The following is a 23,649-nucleotide window of genomic DNA, read 5'->3' on the forward strand; positions in this document are numbered from 1 at the left end:
ATGATGATTTCCTTTTTACTACATGTACTGGACGTGGAGTGAACCAAAATATTTGGTTTTCCCATTGCAACATTCCCAATGAGTCATCGCTGATTTTGTTTGGGAACCCCTGTGTACTTTGCAGAGTTCATTTGACGTGACACATTTCCCGTTTACTGTTGGACTTGTGAAACCTTCCAAGAAACCAAATATAATTCGGTCTTGACAAACCCTCTTTTTTCCTCGCCAACCCTTTGAAAGGAATTCACACTGAAAAATTATGCTGAATGATTTCACGTGTGCATTGAATTATTTTAAAGAGTAACGAAATACGCATTTTTATGCCATTTATTAGTCATTTTCACCCGCGTTACAGAGTGGAGGAAATTAACAATGCGCCCAATTAAAACAAAATCGATTTAAAAAACAACAACATGTATTTCTCTTTTAAGTATTATGAGTATCTTCGCAATGAAAGAGGGAAAAAGACAAGGACGTGCGATGGTGATTGAACAATGGATGAGAAGTTTTGAAAGAGTCATTGTGACTTTCGCTTGCAATTCGAGGTGGAAGTTGCATCTAAATCTAATCCCACTACACGGAACTAAGGCGGAAGCATATTGATCACGTGCGAGTCAAGTTCAGCCTGTTGCCATTGCGCGGGGGTTTTGTTGGTTGCGCTTTCGTTTCCGCCCGTTTCCGTGTTCCCAGAATCGGTATTGACGAGCTCAGGCTGTCTTGACGGTATAAAAGAAGGTCCTTTGTCAGTCTCGTCAGATACAGTGACACAACTTTGCGGCAATCAGAGGTACTGTAGAGGTGAGTTTATGTGACTAAGTTATATGAAATTTAACCATTAATATTAATGTTTTGTATGCGTATGCAGAAACGCGGCCTTTGTATCTTGACTGTGTGCATAGACTGAGGATTTGTATATCTTGTTTTTTTTTTCAAAAGTCGTTGGGGGAGTATGGCCTAGTGGTTAGGGTTCGTGACTCGTGATCATAGGGACAGGGGTTCGATTCCAGCTGCTGGCCATATGTTGTGCCCATGGGCAAGCCACTTCATCCCCACTTGCCCCTCTCCGACCAGGAGTATAAATGGGTACGGGCATTAGCTGGGGAGTAACCTGCGATGGACTGGCATCCCATGCAGGGGGAACAGAAATATTCTATTTTCTATTTTAAAAAAAATTCTTTTGTAAAAAAAATAATTGCTTTCGAAAAAAAATTATCGCTTTTGAAAAAAGTGGTGGCACTATTACGGGCTTTCGTGATTTCCAAATGCTGCTGTGATTGTTTTCCTGTTGTTATTTGAGCATTTCCGATTTGTTCTTTCCGATCTGTAGGTTGATGTCCGCTTTGAACACGGAAGAAAGCCTACCCGTACCCACAAAGGTGAATCATCCTAAAATTCTACCAAAATGAACCACACAATCACCACGATGGATGTGAATTATACGCTAGCTGACAACAGTCCGTCAGCTCGTTTTTTGAGCAACATTTCAATCGATCATTCAAACACAACGGCAGTTTCCAGCATGGACAACATGACGGTATTTCCGAGCACCGAGGACCCGATGAGCGCCTCCCTGCAAACCTACGCCGACAGAGTCGTGGTAGCCGTCTTCATATTCCTGATCTCACTGACCAACATCACCGGTAACAGCCTGGTCGTCCTTGCCGTGGTGTTCAGCAAGAAGCTCCGGACGTCAACTAATGTCTTCGTGGTCAGCCTCAGCGTGGCGGACCTGCTGGCCGGCCTAGCGGCACCCATGAGCAGCGTGGGGTTGCTCAGTGCCGGGGATGAGTGGCCGTGGTCTACCGAGGTTCCCTGCTCGATAGCCGGCCTGCTTCTCTACATCAGCTCCGCTGCCAGTCTCTTCAACTTGGCCTCAATCGCTCTGAATAGACTGATCCTCATCAAGCACCCCATGACTCTCTATCGTAGCATCTACACCAGGCGCAACTTGGTCATCAACGTGGCCGTCAACTGGCTTGTCCCCATCTGCGCCATGTCCCTGCCACCCCTGTTCGGCATCGGCGGCTGGGGCTATGACGAGCAGCATCACTCCTGCAGCGACCTGGACACCCACCCGAAGGCCAAGACCTTCGAGATGATCCAGACCATCGTCTCCTACCCGATCCCTCTCGTCATCATCGTGACCAGCTACATCATGATCTTCGTGCACGTCCGGCGACACTTCAAGAAACAGAAGGCCATGCACTCTGGCATCAGTGATACCGCTCCCACAGGTGCCACATCGAGCTCCAATAGTTCCTTTGTGGTGGTAGAGGATGCCACTGCGGCCAAGTCTGCCCACATGGATCGCATCAACCGCCAGCAGCTCCAGATCACCAAGAATCTCTTCATGGCCGTCTGTGCCTTCTTCGTCTGCATCACTCCTTACTGCGTGGCGCTCTTCATCCCCAACAACGATCGCTTCTTGCTCTTCGGCGGCCTCTTGTTCTTCTGCAACAGCATCGTCAACCCGATCATCTACGGAGCCAAGCATCCACAGTTCAAGAAAGTGATGCGACGCCTGATAAAATGCCAGTACTCGCAGATTGAGGAGCCATCTAACGCGCTAAAAGCTCTGATGGCGCACAGCAAGAGGTCAGTGGGGAAGCCCACTTAAACCTAAAGAACAACATAGATTGAAAATAATCTCTAATTCATTTAGACTTTTATGAGGAAGAGAGAAAACTAGAAGCAGCGCACACTATAGACCTAAGACCTAATGACGTAACGGCTTTGGTTACATAATGCGCTTTCCTATGGGAGCGAAGTCGGGAAGCTAGACGAAGTAGGGACCGTCTACCACATAGAAAAGCGCACATGTAAACAAAGCGTGACGTCATTAGGTCTCAGGCCTATTAGTTACTGCCTGTATAGTACTCGGCAGTACTCGGTACTCGGAAAAAAGTACTCGACTACAACACTGTCGAAGCGTCATCTGCAACATCACCCGAAATTGTAAAGTAAACTATTTTAAAATGACTCAGACTTTGTCCATTGTTTTGATGAACTTCATTCGAGTGATCTCCTCTATTTCATGTTTAGTCGCAGCTAGCAGTGGTGAAATTGCCAGGGGAGGCATGGGGGCCATTATTTTTTGTTTTAAACAATAAAAAAATCCTTCACTTTTGTCCGATTTCTGGTGGGCGCAAAGGCCTTGAGCGGGGCGGGTAGGGGGCGTGGCTCTCACACCCTCTTGTAAATTATTTAAAGCTAGGCATTTTCGAAGGGTCTGACAATCTTCTTTATACCAATCAATACATCTGCAGTTACACGGACAAAAATAGAAATTACTGGTCGCTAAATTTTTCAGTGCAATTGAATACATATTGCTTGTCATTATGTATGTTAGGAAGTTCGAAAAATACCTAGAAATCCGCATTTTATGTTTCTCATCACCAAAAAGTGGGGGGGGGGGATAAAATAGTCCATCCCCCTCCCCTGGTCTTTGATGACAGTTTTTTTACAAACTTTTGTCTAGACCGGGACAATCTTTCTTTTCTTTTATAATAGATTTTTATTTATTGTCTGAAGATATAAAATAAAAAATAAAATAAACAAAAAAGTGTGGGGGATATATACCCGGGATTTACGTCCCTTGTTTCTTGATTGTCTGTGTTTTCATTTTCTATTATGTTGGCCGATTACTCTCTCAGGCTGCCTGAACCGTGACATTCCGTAGTCGACGACTGAAGTCATCCTCAGGCATGCCAGTCATTTCTGGCATATCTGCGGCTCACAGTCCGTATAGTACCGTACTCCTTTTCCCATCTATTGAAAAGATGCAAGTTGTCAAGGAAGTGCGCCTGACATAGTACTGGGGAGGAGGTGACGTCACATGCACTTTCTCAGTGAATTAAAGGGGTCGCCATAATAATATTATGCCATTGGAGCCATTGGACAGCGTGGCAGCTAGGGAGGTCTGCATGAGCGATTCCGTCACTTCGATTAAAGGTTGCGGGCCAATTAGGCCCTAAATTGTCGCCTACGCCGGCCACATCACGATTTGCACGCCCCCATCTTTTTGGCTTATCATTTTGTGGGTCGTAAACTAGAGGGTTTGTAAAAAAAACAACAAGGTAGCCGAAAACGGGACTGCGAGCTCGTATTTCTGTGAAATTCGGATGAAAGTATTCAATTAGCCCTAAATTGAACTGCTCAAATTTTCAATAGAGTGCACTACAGGCATCACTTTTCAAAATGGCGATGAGCTTCAGGCCTACTTTTAGGGGTGATAATTTTTGGATGGAATTTTCACCAAATTACACTAAGGGGCGCTCTTCAGGATTTAGATGTATCAATTATGTATACTCGCGCTTACATCAACATAGGCGCATTTTAAAAGCTTTTGTACTTTGTTTTCTCTACTCTTCAGTGCTATTCAATACATTTTGGTCGTTGAGACGTTATTATAAGATGGAATTTTTTTTGAAGGGCAAAACCTAATTTGACGTTGAGATGTTGAATACCTCAACTAATCCACATTTTTTTCTCATCACGAAAAATTGTGTGTGTGTGTGTGTGTGTGGGGGGGGGGGGGGGGGGGGGGTGATTCAATAACCCATCCCCCAGCTCCCAGCTCTGATAAAACCCAGCCTATGGGGGATTGATTCCCCTGGCCCTAAATGAGGAGACGTAGTGCACGCCGTGTTCTCGTTGTCCACCCCGCGCGTGGCGTACTCCGTCCACTGCGCAAGCTCAGTGTGATCGCGGCGTGTCCTCGGGCACTTGCCCTCGTTGACCTTTTTCTAGGTACCTCCATTGTCCACGATTTCAATTCAGCCCAATCGTCCCAGGCCAAAACCTTCAATTCTGAACTGACGGTTTGTTTTCATGACGATTCCCCTGCAATTGACCTCACGGCTTATGCAGCCCGCACGAGCTAGGTGGATACCTTCAACTGCGAATTATAATATTTATGGGTTTGTGTACGATGTGAATAATTAATATATATTACCAAAAATGTCTAGTGTTCCCTGCATTTTATAATAAACCCAGGTCAAGGACGCTCGTACTATGGATTGTATAATGCGTGCCGCGTCTCAGTGGAAGTGCATTGACAGGGGTTGTAGCTGTACATGTACAACGTGTACATGTACATGTACATAAACTTGGTAGGCATATCGGTACCACACTGTCCTGCGCCCTTGAAATTACCGCTGACCATAATAAGAAGGAGAGGTCAGTCGTTTCGTGCGTAGCCTTCACGGAGCAATGATATTGCAACGGTAGGGCTGTATAATGTGAGTGACTCAACGCTGTTGTGATAAATAGACGGTAGATGTTGTAGTGGTCAACACCTACAGCCGTCGGTAGTAGACAAGAGTTCCGGCTAATTAACTTCCACGCGAGACAGAAGGTACATTAAAAAAAGGGTTGTCCGATTGTGAATTATCATTATTTTACTCTGCTTTAAATCGATTGCGAGCGTTTGTTGGGGATATCGGCTGTTTGTTTAAAGACCGTCTGTTGACTTTTGCTTTGTTGCCTGGTTGTCAGTCCATCGAACGTGGGGCCTGCCAGCGCCAGCCAGCGGAGAGGATCTAGGGGGACGAGTGTATAGAACTGCACTAGTATGATGGCGGAAATAACGAAGGACAATTCGCAATCCGCCTCTCTGGTTAGCTTGTGCAACGACTACGAGCACTATCTCCGCTGCATCGCGCAGTTTGACAAAGGCGTGTCCGGCTGGCTGGCCGACTACAAGATATGGGTGAAGGATGACCTGGGCACGAGGATTCTGGAGAAGCTGGATGTCGCCGTGCCGGAGGGAGGTCAACTGCGGATCCTGGGTGTAGGAAGTGGCGAAGGTAATCTACATTGTTTTGGTTATGCTGTGGGGACGGACATGTCATGATGCTATACTATTAATCAAATTATTATTAATCAAGATTAATTTTCCTAGAGTTCAAAAATTCAAACGTAGAAAAGATTTGATTTCCGTAGACCTACAGGATTACTGAATGTCAAAAACTTGTATGCTGCCTTGTTCAATTCAATTCAAGTCAATTCAGGTTTATCATTAGATTAAAAACAACACCTGACGGTTTACAAAAAAAAATTAACAGTACATATACAAAACATAAAAGATAAGCATTCCAGATTTTCAATGAATTCAAATTAAAATCCAATCAATATAAATTAAAAATTAAAACAGTAAATGAGAACACTGAAATAAAAATGGGTGGTATTGAAAAAAGAAGTTATGATGACAGGTGCTTGAAGGGATAGGCATCACAAGTATAATGAAAGCTATAATAAATCGACAGATTGGCTTTAGAACTAGTAAATATAATAAAAGTGGCTATTTATAAAGCGCACGTATCCACCAGGACTGGTGCTCAAGGCGCTACATCATTATTACCCCTACTCATTGAGCCCATGAAACATTCCAAATACCATCTCAGCTCCCTGGGGAGTATACAGCTCGATGCAGCCTGTTAGGCGCAAGGAAGCTAAATCAGACACAGTATAACCATCTCTGCCCTCACAGGTACCCATATTTACTCCTGGGTAGAGAGAAGCAATGAGTGACAAAGTGCCTTGCCCAAGGGCACATGCACCATAACCCCAGGCTGGACTCCAACCCACAACTTGCAGAATTACCCGCAGACCACAAATCCGATGCCCTTAACCACGAGGCCACATCACTCCACTCTGAATATGAATTCAGAACTAAACATATTCACTGCAAATTTGCCTGAAAATTACAGGAAACCTACCCCGTAACCCCTTCCCACACCCCCATGTCCTCCACCGATAGTCGGTCCAATTGAAATGAGGAATTTAAGATAATTTTTTCTGGTTGGTATGGGCAGCAAAATGACGAAGCAATGGCCTTGCTTTTTTCAGTGGCACGCGCCTTAATTCGAATGTCCTGTGTCTTGACCTTGTAGGCGAAGTGGAATGTAACTTGATCTCGCGTGTCCTGACCACGTATCGATCCATCCACAACACTGTTGTCGACCCCAGCGTGACCCAGCTTGACCTCTACAATGCCCGCGTTAAGGACATCCAGCAGCAGTCGGCGCTCCGTGGCGTGGATTTCGACTGGCATGCCGAGACCCTGGCCCAGTACAGGCTCTCCAGCGAGCAGTCTGGGGACCAGACCAAATTCCACCTCATCAGCGCTTTGTTCTGTCTCTACTACGAGCCAGATATGGATTCAATGCTGGATTATCTGTACAGCCGCTTGGAGCCTGGGGGCGTCCTACTCGTAGCATTGGAGTCAGGTACGGACTGTATTTGCGTGGGCAGGAGATGGCGCTCTTTAAAGTTGTGTTTCCCTTTATCATGCTGCCACCATTTCAGTCATGCTCCCTGTATCCAATAACAGTACTGAATGATAATGTTTTTTGTGCAGAAAGGAACCAGACTATTTTCCCTGCCAGCCTCGTTTTTGTTACGTTGATTTGAGTGGGAAAAATCAAGATGGCCGCAATATGATTATTGTCTTTTTTTTTCAACTTTCATTCCGAAATTAGATTCATTTTCTAAATTGCTAAATTTTCAAACAATACAAACAGTTACTCAATTTTGAATGAGACATAGACCCCCAAAAACCAACCCCAAAACCCCAGTCTATGTTAAGTTATGGACCCCATTATTTTCCAGTTTTAATTATTTGCTGCCAGACAATAAAATAATCCGTTCCGATAGACGCTAAACTATTTGACCCACTTCATAATTCATTAAAGGGAAAATACAACATTTGCAAACATCGAAAAATAAAACTACCAATTTTTTACGAAATACCTAACTAGGATGTTGGTAAATGACACTCTTTAAAGCATCCTGTAAAATTATGGCATCTGGTGTGAAGTCATTTTCAAGAAAATGGTATTTTTGTATTCATTTCCAACGGTGGTCGGCCGACCACCGTTGGAATTGTGTTTGCTTTTGGTTACATGTTCATGAACGAGTGCAGGCCAGCTAGACTGGTTCCCTTACCTCACAATTTTTCGGCATCTATAAATTGATCCATTTAAATTTTAATTGAGTCAGGGAACCAGACTTCTTGAACATTTTTGTTTTTCTTGGTTTTTCCAGCATTTTCGAACACAAAACTTCAAACATGTCAGTGTAACAATATTTGATCATATTATACTAACCCCTCAAATAGTTCATTTCTAAAAATTAAAGCGAAAGCCAATGATGTACAAAATGTACATTCCCTTTAAAGCATGGTCCGTGACTGTATAGGTAACATCTTTCTGGCTTGTGTTTTTCAGAAAAGTGTGACGTCATCAAGATCGAGGAGAGATTTCGGTTCGCACAGGACGACCTGAACCCACTTTTCAGCAGTCGCGACCTCCGTGACTACTTCAGCGGGCACAGCATTCCGCACGCCGTCTGCGGCCAACTCAACGAACACCACGACTTCGACATCACGGCCGCCTTCGACGACTCGTCGGAAGAGGGCGCCCTGCTGCTGGACTTCCTCTCTAATGTCCTGAACTTCCGAGAGAGCGTGTCTTCCTCCGTCCTTGAGGAGTTCAAGGCCTATCTCAGGAGCCTGGCCACCGGCAGGGACGGCAAAGAGTTCCTGTACTACGACTCGGAGCACATCATCGCATGGAAACCCAGAATGGCAACTTCCCGGAAGGAGTTATAGTTAAGTTTCCATCATCATTGACCGTGATACGCATGCGTGAAACATATCACGTGAACGAATACATTATGTGACCTGATTCGGGATACGTTCTTATGGTTTCAAATCCATGGCAATCAGTGTGGTTTCGCTGCATGTTTCGGGTTTGAATCTCTGAGGAATTGTACATTTTATTTTTTCCCCTCCAAAAATCAATTTTCTTCCCTTAATTGTGTTTAATCGAGTCCTGATTATCGCTAAAATGAAATTCAGCCTATTCTTCTCGTTCTTGGCTCTTCATGATGTTTTCAAACTTAGTAAAGTCCGATAATCATTCTTTTAGCAACTGACGCATGCGCATTACGGACATCGATTAGGGTTTCGGTGGAGGGCGGTTTTTTTTTGGTCATAGGTGAAGGGGTCATGTGTCACGGTGAATGTTCGTGTAATCTCTACTCGAGTGGGAAGCTCGTAGCTACTATAGGTTTGTCAGTGCACATTTTTAATCACAAAATCGCCATGTGACACTGTGCCTTGGTGATGACATGAAGAGTCTGAACAAGATTTTATCGGAACAAATGTATATTTGTAATTTGAAATAGTCCGAGTTTATTTTGAATATCTCTTTCGTGTCTGTTGTATGTCTATTTCGGTTGTAAATTTTCAAAAACGTACACTTGTGTGAGTCTGTATGATGAAGTAGCTTTAAAAGCTACGAAAACTTACGCCATAAATTTATTTTAGTTTAATAGTCAAGTTCAAGTGCTAATTATATTTGTATCTGTAAGTACCAGACTGTATACTTCTTCGTTATCGGTGTGAAACTGCCCAACAGCTACCTCATTGGAAACAACGGAGAGGTGACAGATATGTTAACCGAACACCTCGAAATGATCTTTGAAGCTGCGGATCATTGTCTATGAATTACGGATTATGGGATTATCGGATTACGGGTTATCACCTTTCATTGAGCTGCGGTTACCGCCGTCAGCCGGCGCGTGGGCTGAACGTTTGTTACGAGCTAACTAACTAACTAAATAACTCACTCACTAACTAATAACTCACTCACTCCCCAACAGAGAGACACAACGATTTGTTGAACTGATGTCCGCAGATTAAAAAACACACCTTTTGGAAGTTTCATGGAGTAGGTATGATCCACTATTGAAATTTTCTACTTACGCAAGTTTTTGAAATTACCTTTTACCTCTGTGGAACTCGTTTATCTGAATGATTGAAATATTTAACTGTTTTTGAGGAAATAAAAATGTGAGACTTTTAAGAGTCCTTTTTGTTGAGCATCCATTTCTGTTTCAGCTGGTCCTCCCTTTGTCAATAGTGCCTCGCGTCCTTCAGCAGTGAGACATGAAGATGAACAATGTAGATTTTGCCGGTCCCAGACGAGCCAGCCCATTGCACCTTGTGCATATCTCGATCACTGACTGACTGACTGACTGACTGATTGGCATTTATGACGACTTACCCTGTGACCAGATGCATAACAAGACATCGTGACCACACAATGGCTTTATTATGACCTGAAAAGTCTTTTAAAGATTCCAGTTTAGTTCTAGATTCTAGTGTAGAACTATGCCCAGTAGAGACAGAACTATGCCCAGAACCCGAGACAAGTCCATGCCCAGTACCCGAGACAGATCTATGCCTAGTACCCGAGACAACTCCATGCCCAGTACCAGAGAAAGGTCTATGCCTAGTACCAGAGACAGGTCTATGCCTAGTACCCGAGACATGTCTATGCCTAGAGACAGGTCTATGCCTAGTACCCGAGACAGGTCTATGCCTAGTACCCGAGACAGGTCTATGCCTAGTACCCGAGACAGCTCCATGCCCAGTACCCGAGACAGCTCCATGCCCAGTACCCGAGACAGCTAGGCCTATATGCCCTGTACCAGAGACAGCTATATGCCCTGTACCAGAGACGGGTTTATGCCTAGTGCCAGAGACAGGTCTATGCCCAGTACCCGAGACAGGTCTATGCCCAGTGACCGAGATAGGTCTATGCCTAGTACTTGAGACAGGTCTATGCCTAGTACCCGAGACGGTGCCCAGTACCCGAGACAGGTCTATGCCTAGTACCCGAGACAGGTCTATGCCCAGTACCCGAGACAAGTTTATGCGTAGTACCCGAGACAGGTCTGTGCCTAGTGGTAGTTCCCGAGACAGGTCAATGCCTAGTACCCGAGACAGGTTTATGCCAAGTACCCGAGACAGGTCTATGCCTAGTGCCCGAGACAGGTCAATGCCCAGTGACCGAGATAGGTCTATGCCTAGTACCCGAGACAGATTTATGCGTAGTACCCGAGACAGGTCTATGCCTAGTGGTAGTTCCCGAGACAGGTCAATGCCTAGTACCCGAGACGGGTCTATGCCCAGTACCTGAGACAGGTCCATGCCAAGTACCCGACACAGCTCCATGCCCAGTACCCGAGACAGGTCTATGCCTAGTGCCCGAGACAGCTCCATGCCCAGTGACCGAGATAGGTCTATGCCTAGTACCCGAGACAGGTCAATGCCTAGTACCCGAGACTATGTCTAGTACTTGAGACAGGTCAATGCCTAGTACCCGAGGCAGGTCTATGCCTAGTGGTAGTTTCCAAGACAGGTCTATGCCAAGTACCCGAGACAGGTCTATGCCGCGTACCCGACATGTTCTGTTGTGTATGTGAACTGTGGATGGTGACGTCATTGTAATGTGTTAACGTATTGCTGTTAATGTTAAAGAGCGCCCTCTCTTGATGTTGAATAAACGACACCGGAGAGTGTCTCGTGCAAAATGGCCGCCACGTTTGACTCTTTCTAGTGCCCGCTCCCCTAAAGATACCACGGTCATGTAAGCGCCCTTCTCATAAAAAGAAAACCATTTTAATCATTAAAAGCCAGAATGGACTTTGCGCGCATGGCTGGAAATATCAAGTCACAGGGAAAACAACGAGCTGTAGACGTTTATGTGTCTGTTTCTGGTTGTGTTGAACAAATTGGAGCTGTACGGTGAATTCAATCTGCATAGATACTTTGACATGGGGAAATTGCAAAATCTACAGATTGTCTTGGACAAGAATGTGTTTGGTCAGGGTGACGTCATCAAGGGGCACATTGCCATGGAGGTGGACCCGGAAGCCCTGAAAGATGTGAAAAGTAAGTACATGTATGAATGTTGAATAATCAAGCCATGTATAACTGTACAGGTGTTTTTGAAACATCGGCCTTTGTCTGGCTTTGGCTTTGGTCCTTCACTTAGGGGACTCAGTCTCAGACTGAAGTCAATGTTGTGTTTGGGGATCATCGAATCCTATAATGTGACGTCAGACTTCGGAGTTTTACTTTTTGCAAAGAGACAATAAAAGCTTCTGGCGTCAGGTATTAACCAGAGCTAGAAACGAATTCGGCGTTTGGTGAATGAACTTCAGTAAAACAATAACACAGATAACACGAAGAAATTAATTCTTTTTTTCCTCGCCACAAAATCCCCGACAGTTTCTACACGAATCCCGTTTTCAGTATTTGTCCCTGTAATGTTTTGACAGTTTAAACGAAAACGCATTGTGACATGCTGTAAGTTCAAAGCTTTGCAAAAAAAGGTCGCGTGGAATTTATGACTATTAATGATAATCTGCATGAATAATGATGTCAGTATTTTCCTGCTTGTTTTTGTCTTCAGGTATCCGGATGCGATTCAGAGGTTTCACCAGGATCTGTTTAAGGCGCGGGAAATATGAGCCCCGTTATTTCCAAGAGGAATACTTCAATACAACGTTGTGTGTTTTCGATACCGGTTAGTCTCGTCTGAGTTTCAAATGAAACAAATCCAAAAAGTACGATCTGTTCATGTTTTCCGCACGTTTTATACTTTAATTCACGGGTTTCAAGTTATCTAAAAGTGTTATCAACATAAGAAAATTGTACGTGTTCAAAATAGTAACTTGTTCGATTTTCGCAGTTAGTAGAGATGAGTACGATAATATGCCTCACAAATTAAATATAGCCCCAATAAATGTTTTCAGGACTGCAGCTAGTTACGGTCAAAATAATCTGAACAACCTTGAAAATGGCACATGTTTTTGCGTGTGCTGAAATCTAATTACAATCGATCAGTGAATCAGTGCAGTGTTAGTTTATTTGCATAAATGTCACTCCGCCGTGTAGTTGAGACCGCTGGAGGGCGCACTGTACCCTGCAGTGCAGGTATAATGCCTGGGGGAAGGTCATACTGTGTTTACACTGCAGAAAATATGGTGTACATTAAACACCGGTGGTATAGCCTACATGGAACAACCTGTGTAAACGTTTAACACCACTGGTGCTATTATACAGGGTCCCCAACAATGTATGTGAAGCCTACATCTTTCATGTGGGTATTGTTACATAATACCTCTATCAACAATGTCAGTCAAATTCGTTGGCGCTTTTTAGTAATTCATCGGGACAAATTGACTACCGACTTTTTTCCACACATTATTGATCCCCCCATGCATTAGAAGGTTGCTAGAGTCTCAGGGTAGCAGAAGTACGCCGTTCCGTTTATTTCATTTATTTGTTTTTGCATCAAGTCATCTTTATAGACGAAAGTTAGGCCTAAGCCACTCTCGTAATGTCTTTAAATGCACCATTTGTAGATCAAGGAAGTACTGCGAGAAACCCTCCAATCCAGCCGGGAACGAACCGTATCCCGTTCGAGTTCCCGCTGCCTACTGACAGGCCCCTCCCGTTCTCCTTCGCGAACGAACTGGGCGGTGTCACCTACCTGGCCAAGGCGGAGGTGTCCGTCAAGCAGTTGCTCCTGACCAAGGATTACAAAACACTGAAGCACTTCAGTATGATCGGACCCAAAGCTGATCTCAACACCATGGCTGACGTGGGGGTTAGTTTCAATTTCATCCTCTTGTTCTTCTGAGAATCTAAAACCCTAATGCTCTGCATGTAGGCTATATAGACCCGATCTGAGAACTCCGCACTCACGGATCAGTGAGATTTTGTCGGACTTAACGAGGCGCGTCTGACCTATGAGGCGTCGGACTTACTCTCCAAATTCCAAAGAGTGAAATTAGGGACTAGACGTTTTAGCGTGAAAATCGCCCTCATTTTCGATTGAAATAGTCTGAAAAATGAACCACTTCAGTCGAAGCTCGAGTGAAAACTCGATCCTTACGAATGAAGAAAAAAATTCACTCTAAAACGTCTAGTCCCTATACAGTTTCCGACTGGGGGAGTGAATCTTCACTCGAATGGAGTGAATTTTCACTCTTTGGAATTTAGAGAGTATGAGCGGATCCCAAATATTTTAACTTATTTCATGTCTCGTGTTCCAGTGTCCACTTTCAACCCCTTAAGACAACAGTAGAAAGCTGCTGATAGTAGTAACATAATGGAGACGAGGTTGCATACCCATGTACAGCAAATTATCTGTTCTCGTCATTCAGACAGAGTTCAAGGAAACAACCACAAGGCATCGATTCCTTGGCTTTGGACGAGTGCAGGATGTCACAACGATCGGTCTGCCAAGGCGTGGCTATGTGCCTGGTGAAAGCATCACTGTCACCGGTCATGTGGATAATCGTGGCGGGCAGATACAGACGCAGTTTAAGGCGAAACTCGTTCAGGTAAAAAGAATTTTCTGCAGCTTTTGTGCAATGATGACAGAGAAATTGTACACAGTGTGTCAAAAGTGTAGTCCTTATAGGCCAAAAGACAAGGTGAGCCTAGCAGAGCCACAAAATTCTGTTAAATTGTTTCAGAATGGCTAAAATATTCGCAATATATATACGTGGTGGATCTGTAAATCCACTGTCAGTTGCTGTATAGGATAATTCTAGTGTTGCCGTAGACTTGACTAATTGCCTATTTATACTAAAACTCCCAGTTCCTTGAATATCAATGATTCCAATTTACAAATTCTTTACCTCCCGGAGAAGGTTAAGCCATAATATTTCAAGCAATTCAGTGGAACGCGCGATCATACTCTGGAGCCGAAACTTGGACCATGAAGAAGGAGCTTCAAAGGAGCCTTGATGGCACACCAGGCTTCTTATGAGGGTGCAGAGCATCTCATGGCGTGAGCGCAGGACTAAAGAACAGATTTACGGAGACGTTCCACCTATCTCTGCTATTATTGCTCAACGACGAGTTCACTTTGTTGGCCACTGCTACCGTGATGTAAACCAGGTCATATCTGATGTATTATGTTGGAGACTTCCATGGCCTAATAGAGGACATAGACCCTTCAACTACATTGATGTGATTGGCAGAGATACCCAATGTGAAATTGAAGACCTTCCCGTACATACTGAGGGATAAAGACACCTGGCGTGGCGTTGTGAACGAGATCTCGGTTGCGACCGCTAGATGATGATGATGATGATGATGATGATGATGATGATGATGATGATGATGATGATGATGATGAAATCATAAACCTCCATTCTATTGTTTTTTGCAGAAATCCAGTTTTATATCCCCAGACAACAGGGAGAGCTGCCACCCTTGTCGGAATACTCTTTTATCGACAGCGAGTGCGAGCGTGACTTGTCCGCGGGGCCAGAGTACTGATTTGACGGTAGGACCACTGCTGATTCCCCCGGTACCACCCTCAGGCTTAGTTGGCTGCGGACTGATTGACACCCAGTACTTCGTCAGGGTAGGCTACACCTCCAGTATCCTTTTAAGCACGGGCGTACGTCACTTCACCAATCAGAATTGTAGAAAGCACAAAATTGTCGACACACCACTAGAATGATTGGATCTGGTTTTTCTCGGTTTCCAACACAACAGCCAGAGATTCGAAACAATTCATTTGACTCTTGGTGGTGCTGTCAAATAAGAAGATAATTGGACAACATTTGACACTTGGTGGCGCTTTTCATTAAAACATGCCTTATTGGTATAGCTCATTGAATTGATCAATGGTTCACAACTGCTTTTTCAACAGGTAAAGTACTTTGACAGAAGTGGAATCCTCCCGCTGGTTATCGGCACCGTGCCGCTGCGCACTCGTTCCCCCGTGCCCAGCCTGCCGGCTGCCAGTGATTTCACGGACCAATCAGCAGCACGAGTTGAGAAATGGAGCCCAGACGGACGGACACCTTCAGGTATTAATTTAATATTAACCATTCAGTGTTTGGACTCATGCTGAGTATGTGCGAACAATCGTCTCACAATTTATTATTTAAAAAAGTGATCAATATTTTGATTAAAATCCATGCACTGAGGATTTTCATGAGCTTTTTTAGGTATGAAAAAAAATCAAAGCAGGAGGAGGCTATTGGTTTAGGTAAAATTTTTATTATTAACCCGAACCTAATAGCACCCTCTTTTTCTCAAAAAGGGGCTTATTCACGATATTGTTATCACCTTTTTGTTTTTTCCACACAGCGCCCTCTTACGACGATTCGCATGAGGCCCCTCCCCCGTCTTACGAGGAGGCGGTGGGCGTGTCCCATCAACCCACTGGCGGGCAGGACCGGGAGGATTACTTCAGGAGTGAGGACCACTTCGTCCCTCGTTACCCTTACTTCAATCTCTCAGGCAGATAAACAGGACTAAACAAGTTCTTGAACGAAAGAGGGCGCTGTTTACAACGACGCCATTTTGGTGTATAAACAGAAGTGTAACAACCAAGGTTATTGACGTTGGCCTGGTTGATTAACGTACTCTTTAGGTAAGAAACCATTGTTTGTGGACGTAGCTTGCCGATGACTGCCAATTTGGGATGTGCCATTATTGTTTCTTCATCTTGTTGATTGTTAATATAATAATAATAATTGGAGTCTTATAGCGCCTATGATAATCCTTTAAAGCGGCGCTTCAAACCATGCGAAATTAATTAGGGTCTTCTGGCTAGGAACTAATGCAATAATGGCTGTCGAAATGTCCAGTAAGCCATAAATCTTTCCTCCTCTAAGTAATACTTTGTTCACTTGAGCGTGAACGCAGTTTTGTTATGGTAATGTTCTCAAGTATTACGAAAGGATTTTTGTGAGTTGATCGAAACGACATATATATATTTAAGGGAACGTAGTCTTGGTTTCAAGACGTCCTACGTTGTGCGATGTTTCAGCGGGCAAGGGTTCATTGGACTTAGCTGCGGTTTACCGAAGAGGGCGCCCTCTATTCACAAGCCAACAAGGAGCTTTGCGTGCGGTTCTTGGAGGTTCGTGATGGCGCCATATTAGGATCGGAGGTCTTTCTAAAGAGATCAGTGTTCAGGACAAGGAACACGCATGCTAGCTGCGCGCGGTACAAAGGCTGTACCGAATTACCCCGCTAAGAACGTCCTGCACCAAGACTACAGGGAACGAGGACAGTATTAGAAAAAATAACGACAGTAAAAATTTAGACTTGTCTTCGAGAATTTTAGCATAAAATGTTCATGTTATTAACTAGAAGAATATCACGTGGACATAAAATCTAAAGGGAGGATGCCTTACCTTCCTCAGTTGAAACCCTGAATGGTTAACATGTAATGTAAAATCACTTAACATGTAATGTAAAATCATATTGAAATACAAAATCGTATATGCAGTTTATGACAAATTTTTATTTCTTTAAAGACTGTAAAGTAATAATTCAGTCAAACAAGGTTTATTTATTTCTTTCTTATTTATCCTGGGTGATCCATTCAGTGAGAAAAACTCACTGATCTCCCATGGATCCCAACTCAAAAAGTTCAATATGCAGAATTATGAAAGTTTATTTATTTAATAAAGTCAGTTCCTTTAATTGTGGATTACTAATAATGGAAACGTATTAATTGTCTTTCTTTTGACACATTATCTGTCGCAAATATGCGCGTCACGCTAAATCCAAATGCATTGCCCAGTGGTAGTTCCCGAGACAGGTCTATGCCGCGTACCCGACATGTACTGTTGTGAATGTGAACTATGGATGGTGACGTCATGTAAGCGCCCTTCGCATAAAAAGAAAACCATTTTAATCATTAAAAGCCAGAATGGACTTTGCGCACACGGCTGGAAATATCAAGTCACAGGGAAAACCAACCAGCTATAGACGTTTACCTGTCTGTATACTTGTTGTGTTGAACAAATTAGAGCTGTACGGTGAAGTCAATCCGCATAGATATTTTGACATGGGGAAATTGCAAAATCTACAGATTGTCTCGGACAAGAATGTGTTTGGTCAGGGTGACGTCATCAAGGGGCACATTGCCATGGAGGTGGACCCGGAAGCCCTGAAAGATGTGAAAAGTAAGTACATGTATGAATGTTGAATAATCAATCCATGTATAACTGTACAGGTGTTTTTGAAACATCGGCCTTTGTCTGGCTTTGGCTTTGGTCCTTCACTTAGGGGACTCAGTCTCAGACTGAAGTCAATGTTGTGTTTGGGGATCATCGAATCCTATAATGTGACGTCAGATTTTGGAGTTTTACTTTTTGTAAAGAGACAATAAAAGCTTCTGGCGTCAGATAATAACCAGAGCTAGAAACGAATTCGGCGTTTGGTGAATGAACTTCAGTAAAACAATAACACAGAAAACATGAAGAAATTAATTCATTTTTCCTCGCCACAAAATCCCCGACAGTTTCTACACAAATCCCGTTTTCAGTATTTGTCCCTGTAATGTTTTGACATTTTAACGAAAACGCATTGTGACATGCTGTAAGTTCAAAGCTTTGCAAAAAAAGGTCGCGTGGGGTTTATGAATATTAATAATAATCTGCATGAATATGATGACAGGATTAAATGCTTGTTCTCGTCTGCAGGTATCCGGATGCGATTCAGAGGTTTCACCAGGATCTATTTAAAGCGCGGGAAATATGATCCCCGTTATTTTCATGAGGAATACTTCGATACAACGTTGTGTGTTTTCGATATTGGTTAGTCTCGTCTGAGTTTCAAATTAAACAAATCCAAAAAGTACGATCTTTTCATGTTTTCCGGACGTTTTATACTTTAGTTCACGGGTTTCATGTTGTCTAAAAGTGTTATCAACATAAGAAAATTGTACGTGTTAAAAAGAGTAACGTGTTCGATTTTCGCAGTTAGTACAGATGAGTATGATATCATACCTCATAAATTAAATATAGCCCCAATAAATGTTTTCAGGAATGCAGCTACTTGCGGTCAAAATCATCTGAACAACCTTGAAAATGGCACATGTTTTTGCGTGTGCTGAAATCTAATTACAATCGATCGGTGAATCAGTGCAGTGTCATTTATTTGCATAAATGTCACTCCACCGTGTAGTTGAGACCGCTGGAGGGCGCACTGTACCCTGCAGCGCAGATATAATCCCTAGGGGAAGGTCATACTGTGTTTACACTGCAGAAAATATGGTGTACATTAAACACCGGTGGTATAGCCTACATAGAACCACCTGTGTAAACGTTTAACACCACTGGTGCTATTAAACAGGGTCCCAACAATGTATGTGAAGCATACATCTTTCATGTGGGTATTGTTACATAATACCTCTTTCAATTACAATATCAGTCAAATTGGTTGGCGCTTTTTAGTAATTCATCGGGACAAATTGACTACCGACTTTGTTCCACACATTACTGATCCCCCATGCATAACAAGGTTGCTAGAGTCTCAGGGTAGCAGAAGTACGCCGTTCCGTTTATTTCATGTATTTGTTTTTGCATCAAATCATCTTTATAGACAAAAGTTAGGCCTAAGCCACTTTCGTAATGTCTTTAAATGCACCATTTGTAGATCAAGGAAGTACTGCGAGAAACCCTCAAATCCAGCCGGGAATGAACCGTATCCCGTTCGAGTTCCCGCTTCCTACTGACAGGCCCCTCCCGTTCTCCTTCGCGAACGAACTGGGCGGTGTCATCTACCTGGCCAAGGCGAAGGTGTCCGTCAAGCAGTTGCTCCTGACCAAGGATTACAAAACACTGAAGCACTTCAGTATGATCGGACCCAAAGCTGATCTCAACACCATGGCTGACGTGGGGGTTAGTTTCAATTTCATCCTCTTGTTCTTCTGAGAATCTAAAACCCTAATGCTCTGCATGTAGGCTATATAGACCCGATCTGAGAACTCCGCTCTCACGGAGCAGTGAGATTTTGTCGGACTTAACGAGGCGCGTCTGACCTATGAGGCGTCGGACTTACTCTCCAAATTCTAAAGAGTGAAATAAGGGACAAGACGTTTTAGCGTGAAAATCACTCTCAATTTCGATTGAAAAAGTCTGAAAAATGAACCACTTCAGTCGAAGCTCGAGTGAAAACTCGATCCTTACGAATGAAGAAAAAAGTTTCACTCTAAAACGTCTAGTCCCTATACAGTTTCCGACTGGGGGAGTGAATCTTCACTCGAATGGAGTGAATGTTCACTCTTTGGAATTTAGAGAGTATGAGCGGTCCTAAAATGTTTAACTTATTTCGTATCTCTCGTGTTCAAGTGTCCACTTTCAGCCCCTTAAGACAGTAGTGGAAAGCTGCTGGTAGAAAATGGAGACGAGGTTGCATACCAATGTAAAGCAAATTATCTGTTCTCGTCATTCAGACAGAGTTCAAGGAAACAATCACAAGGCGTCAATTCCTTGGCTTTAAATTTGGACGAGTGCAGGATGTCACAACGGTCGGCCTGCCAAGGCGTGGCTATGTGCCTGGTGAAAGCATCACTGTCACAGGTCATGTGGAAAATCGTGGCAGGCAGATACAGACGCAGTTCAAGGCGAAACTCGTTCAGGTAAAAAAAATGTCTGCAGCTTTTGTTCCAATGTTACAAAGCAATGATGACAGAGAAATTGTACACAGTGTGTCAAAAGTGTAGTCCTTATAGGCCAAAAGACAATGTGAGCCTAGCAGAGCCACAAAATCTTGTTAAATTGTTTCAGAATGGCTAAAATAGTCGTAATATATATACGTGGTGGACATGTAAATCCACTGTCAGTTGCTGTATAGGATAATTCTAGTGTTGCCGCAGACTTGACTAATTGCCTATTATACTAAAATTCCCCATTCCTTGAATATCAATGATTCCAATTTACAAGTTCTTACCTCCCCGAGTAGGCTAAGCCATAGTATTTCAAGCAATTCAGTGGAACGCGCGATCATACTCTTGAGCCGAAACTTGGACCATGAAGAAGGAGCTTCAAAGGAGCCTTTATGGCACACCAGGCTTCTTATAAGGGTGCAGAACATCTCATGGCGTGAGCGCAGGACTAAAGAACAGATTTACGGAGACGTTCCACTTTTCTCTGCTATTGTTGCTCAACGAAGAGTTCGCTTTGCTGGCCACTGCTACCGTGTTGTAAACCAGGTCATATCTGAGGTATGATGTTGGAGACTTCCATGGCCTAATAGAAGACGAAGACCCTTCAACTACATTGATGTGATTGGCAGAGATACCCAATGTGAAATTGAAGACCTTCCGTACATTATGAGGGATAAAGACACCTGGCGTGGCGTTGTGAACGAGATCTCGGTTGCGACCGCTAGATGATGATGATGAGGATGATGATGATGATGGGGATGGGGATGATGATGATGATGATGAAATCATAAACCTCCATTCTTATGTATTATTTTGGATATTGTTTTTTGCAGAAATCCATTTTTATATTCCCAGTGAACAAGGAGAGCTGCTACCCTTTTCGGAATACTCTTTTATCGACAGCGAGTGCGAGCGTGACTTGTCCGCGGGGCCAGAGTACTGATTTGACGGTAGGACCACTGCTGATTCCCCCGGTACCACCCTCAGGCTTAATTGGCTGCGGACTGATTGACACCCAGTACTTCGTCAGGGTAGGCTACACCTCCAATATCAATTAGTGCCTTTTAAGCACGAGCGAACGTCATCACTTCACCAATCAGAATTGAAGAAAGCACAAAATTGTCGACACACCACTAGAATGATTGGATCTGGTTTTTCTCGGTTGTTAGTTTTTCTCGGTTTCAAACACAACAGCCAGAGCCGATTCGACACAATTCATTTGACTCTTGGTGGCGCTGTTACATAAAAAGATAATTGGACACCATTTGACACTTGGTGGCGCTTTTCATTAAAACATGCCGTTTTGGTATAGCTCATTGAATTTATCAATGGTTCACAACTCCTGCTTTTTCAACAGATAAAGTACTTGGACGGAAGTGGAATCCTTCCACTGGTTATCGGCACCGTGCCGCTGCGCACTCGTTCCCCTGTGCCGAGCCTGCCGGCTGCCAGTGATTTCACGGACCAATCAGCAGCACGAGTTGAGAAATGGAGCCCAGACGAACGGACACCTTTAGGTATTAATTTAATATTAGCCATTCAGTGTTTCGACTCATTGCTGAGTATGTGCGAACAAGCGTCTCACAATTTATTATTAAAAAAAGTGATCAATATTTTGATGAAAATCCATGCACTGAGGATTTTCATGAGCCTTTTTATAGGTATGAAAAGAAACAAAGCAGGAGGGGGCTATTGGTTTAGGTAAAAATTTTATTATTAACCCGAACCTAATAGCACCCTCTTTTTCTCAAAAAGGGGCTTATTCACGATATTGTTATCACCCTTTTTGTTCTTTACACACAGTGCCCTCTTACGACGATTCGCATGAGGCCCCTCCCCCGTCTTACGAGGAGGCGGTGGGCGTGTCCGATCAACCCACTGGTGGGCAGGACCGGGAGGATTACTTCAGGAGTGAAGACCACTTCGTCCCTCGTTACCCTTACTTCAATCTCTCAGGCAGATAAACAGGACTAAACAAGTTCTTGAACGAAAGAGGGCGCTGTTTACAACGACGCCATTTTGGTGTATAAACAGAAGTGTAACAATTAACCAAGGTTATTGACGTTGGCCTGGTTGATTAACTCTTTAGGTAAGAAACCATTGTTTGTGGACGTAGCTTGCCGATGACTGCCAATTTGGGATGTGCCATTATTGTTTCTTCATCTTGTTGATTGTTAATATAATAATAATAATTGGAGTCTTATAGCGCCTATGATAATCCTTTAAAGCGGCGCTTCAAACCATGCGAAATTAATTAGGGTCTTCTGGCTAGGAACTAATGCAATAATGGCTGTCGAAATTTCCAGTAAGCCATAAATCTTTCCTCCTCTAAGTAATACTTTGTTCACTTGAGCGTGAACGCAGTTTTGTTATGGTAATGTTCTCAACGTATTACGAAAGGATTTTTGTGAGTTGATCGAAACGACATATATATATTTAAGGGAACGTAGTCTTGGTTTCAAGACGTCCTACCTTGTGCGATGTTTCAGCGGGCAAGGGTTCATTGGACTTAGCAGCGGTTCACCGAAGAGGGCGCCCTCTATTCACAAGCCAACAAGGAGCTTTGCGTGCGGTTCTTGGAGGTTCGTGATGGCGCCATATAGGATCGGAGGTCTTTCTATTGAGATCAGTGATCAGGACAAGGAACACGCATGCTAGCTGCGCGCGGTACAAAGGCTGTACCGAATTACCCCGCTAAGAACGTCCTGCACCAAGACTACAGGGAACGAGGAAAGTATTAGAAAAAATAACGACAGTAAAAATGTTAGACTTGTCTTCGAGAATTTCAGCATAAAATGTTTATGTTATTAACTAGAAGAATATCACGTGGACATAAAATCTAAAGGGAGGATGCCTTGCCTTCCTCAGTTGAAACCCTGAATGGTTAACATGTAATGTAAAATCACTTAACATGTAATGTAAAATCATAGTGAAATACACAATCGTATATGCAGTTTATGACAAAATTTTTATTTCTTTAAAGACTGTAAAGTAATAATTCAGTCAAACAAGGTTTATTTCTTTCTTTCTTATTTATCCTGCGTGATCCTTTCAGTGAGAAAAACTCAACTGATCTCCCATGGATCCCAGCTCAAAAAGTTCAATATGCAGAATTTTGAAAGTTTATTTATTTAATAAAGTCAGTTCCTTTAATTGTGGATTACTTAATGGAAACGTATTAATAGTCTTTCTTTTGTCACAGTATCTGTCGTAAATATGCGCGTCACACTAAATCCCAATGCATTGTGGGATAGTATGCACGCCACACTAAATCCCAATGCATTGTGGGACAGCATGCGCGCCACACTAAATCCCAATGCATAGTGGGACAGCATGCGCGCCACACTAAATCCAAACT

At 43.4% G+C, this 23,649-nt stretch overlaps 4 protein-coding genes across 4 annotated transcripts; all 4 read left to right on the top strand.

The window, feature by feature from the left end:
- The first annotated feature begins 1,253 nt into the window (after positions 1 to 1,253).
- On the top strand, positions 1,254 to 3,419 carry LOC119744344 (melatonin receptor type 1A-like). Its single transcript, XM_038220217.1, has one exon. It carries the CDS (start codon positions 1,403 to 1,405, stop codon positions 2,615 to 2,617), a length of 1,215 nt encoding a protein of 404 aa, XP_038076145.1. The 5' UTR covers positions 1,254 to 1,402; the 3' UTR covers positions 2,618 to 3,419.
- Positions 3,420 to 4,958: 1,539 nt separating this feature from the next.
- On the top strand, positions 4,959 to 9,890 carry LOC119745491 (histamine N-methyltransferase A-like). The gene is made up of 4 exons (XM_038221861.1): positions 4,959 to 5,356; positions 5,497 to 5,807; positions 6,894 to 7,229; positions 8,229 to 9,890. Exons 2-4 carry the CDS (start codon positions 5,573 to 5,575, stop codon positions 8,609 to 8,611), a joined length of 954 nt encoding a protein of 317 aa, XP_038077789.1. The 5' UTR covers positions 4,959 to 5,356; positions 5,497 to 5,572; the 3' UTR covers positions 8,612 to 9,890.
- A 1,444-nt stretch (positions 9,891 to 11,334) lies between these two features.
- On the top strand, positions 11,335 to 17,332 carry LOC119745489 (arrestin domain-containing protein 3-like). The gene is made up of 7 exons (XM_038221860.1): positions 11,335 to 11,743; positions 12,267 to 12,380; positions 13,222 to 13,466; positions 14,026 to 14,205; positions 15,042 to 15,239; positions 15,531 to 15,690; positions 15,974 to 17,332. The coding sequence occupies exons 1-7, from the start codon at positions 11,554 to 11,556 to the stop codon at positions 16,132 to 16,134; spliced, it is 1,248 nt and encodes a 415-aa protein (XP_038077788.1). The 5' UTR covers positions 11,335 to 11,553; the 3' UTR covers positions 16,135 to 17,332.
- Positions 17,333 to 17,367: 35 nt separating this feature from the next.
- LOC119745215 (arrestin domain-containing protein 3-like) lies at positions 17,368 to 23,459 on the top strand. Its single transcript, XM_038221438.1, has 7 exons — positions 17,368 to 17,805; positions 18,325 to 18,438; positions 19,280 to 19,524; positions 20,079 to 20,264; positions 21,125 to 21,322; positions 21,649 to 21,808; positions 22,095 to 23,459. The coding sequence occupies exons 1-7, from the start codon at positions 17,550 to 17,552 to the stop codon at positions 22,253 to 22,255; spliced, it is 1,320 nt and encodes a 439-aa protein (XP_038077366.1). The 5' UTR covers positions 17,368 to 17,549; the 3' UTR covers positions 22,256 to 23,459.
- The last annotated feature ends 190 nt before the right edge of the window (positions 23,460 to 23,649 follow it).

The sequence above is a fragment of the Patiria miniata genome, unplaced genomic scaffold, assembly GCF_015706575.1.
Source record: "Patiria miniata isolate m_02_andy unplaced genomic scaffold, ASM1570657v1 HiC_scaffold_7, whole genome shotgun sequence".
In the NCBI taxonomy this organism is placed as follows: domain Eukaryota; kingdom Metazoa; phylum Echinodermata; class Asteroidea; order Valvatida; family Asterinidae; genus Patiria; species Patiria miniata.

Excerpts from the sequence above, each read along its gene's own strand:
- LOC119744344 (XM_038220217.1), top strand. The coding sequence starts at position 1,403 with ATGAACCACACAATCACCACGATGGATGTGAATTATACGCTAGCTGAC.
- LOC119745491 (XM_038221861.1), top strand. The coding sequence starts at position 5,573 with ATGATGGCGGAAATAACGAAGGACAATTCGCAATCCGCCTCTCTGGTT. Across the intron at positions 5,808-6,893 it reads GGGTGTAGGAAGTGGCGAAG|GCGAAGTGGAATGTAACTTG; the intron begins GTAATCTACATT and ends TTGACCTTGTAG. Across the intron at positions 7,230-8,228 it reads ACTCGTAGCATTGGAGTCAG|AAAAGTGTGACGTCATCAAG; the intron begins GTACGGACTGTA and ends TGTGTTTTTCAG.
- LOC119745489 (XM_038221860.1), top strand. The coding sequence starts at position 11,554 with ATGTGTCTGTTTCTGGTTGTGTTGAACAAATTGGAGCTGTACGGTGAA. Across the intron at positions 12,381-13,221 it reads GTTGTGTGTTTTCGATACCG|ATCAAGGAAGTACTGCGAGA; the intron begins GTTAGTCTCGTC and ends CACCATTTGTAG. Across the intron at positions 15,691-15,973 it reads AGACGGACGGACACCTTCAG|CGCCCTCTTACGACGATTCG; the intron begins GTATTAATTTAA and ends TTTTCCACACAG.
- LOC119745215 (XM_038221438.1), top strand. The coding sequence starts at position 17,550 with ATGGACTTTGCGCACACGGCTGGAAATATCAAGTCACAGGGAAAACCA. Across the intron at positions 20,265-21,124 it reads TCAAGGCGAAACTCGTTCAG|AAATCCATTTTTATATTCCC; the intron begins GTAAAAAAAATG and ends TGTTTTTTGCAG. Across the intron at positions 21,323-21,648 it reads ACACCCAGTACTTCGTCAGG|ATAAAGTACTTGGACGGAAG; the intron begins GTAGGCTACACC and ends CTTTTTCAACAG.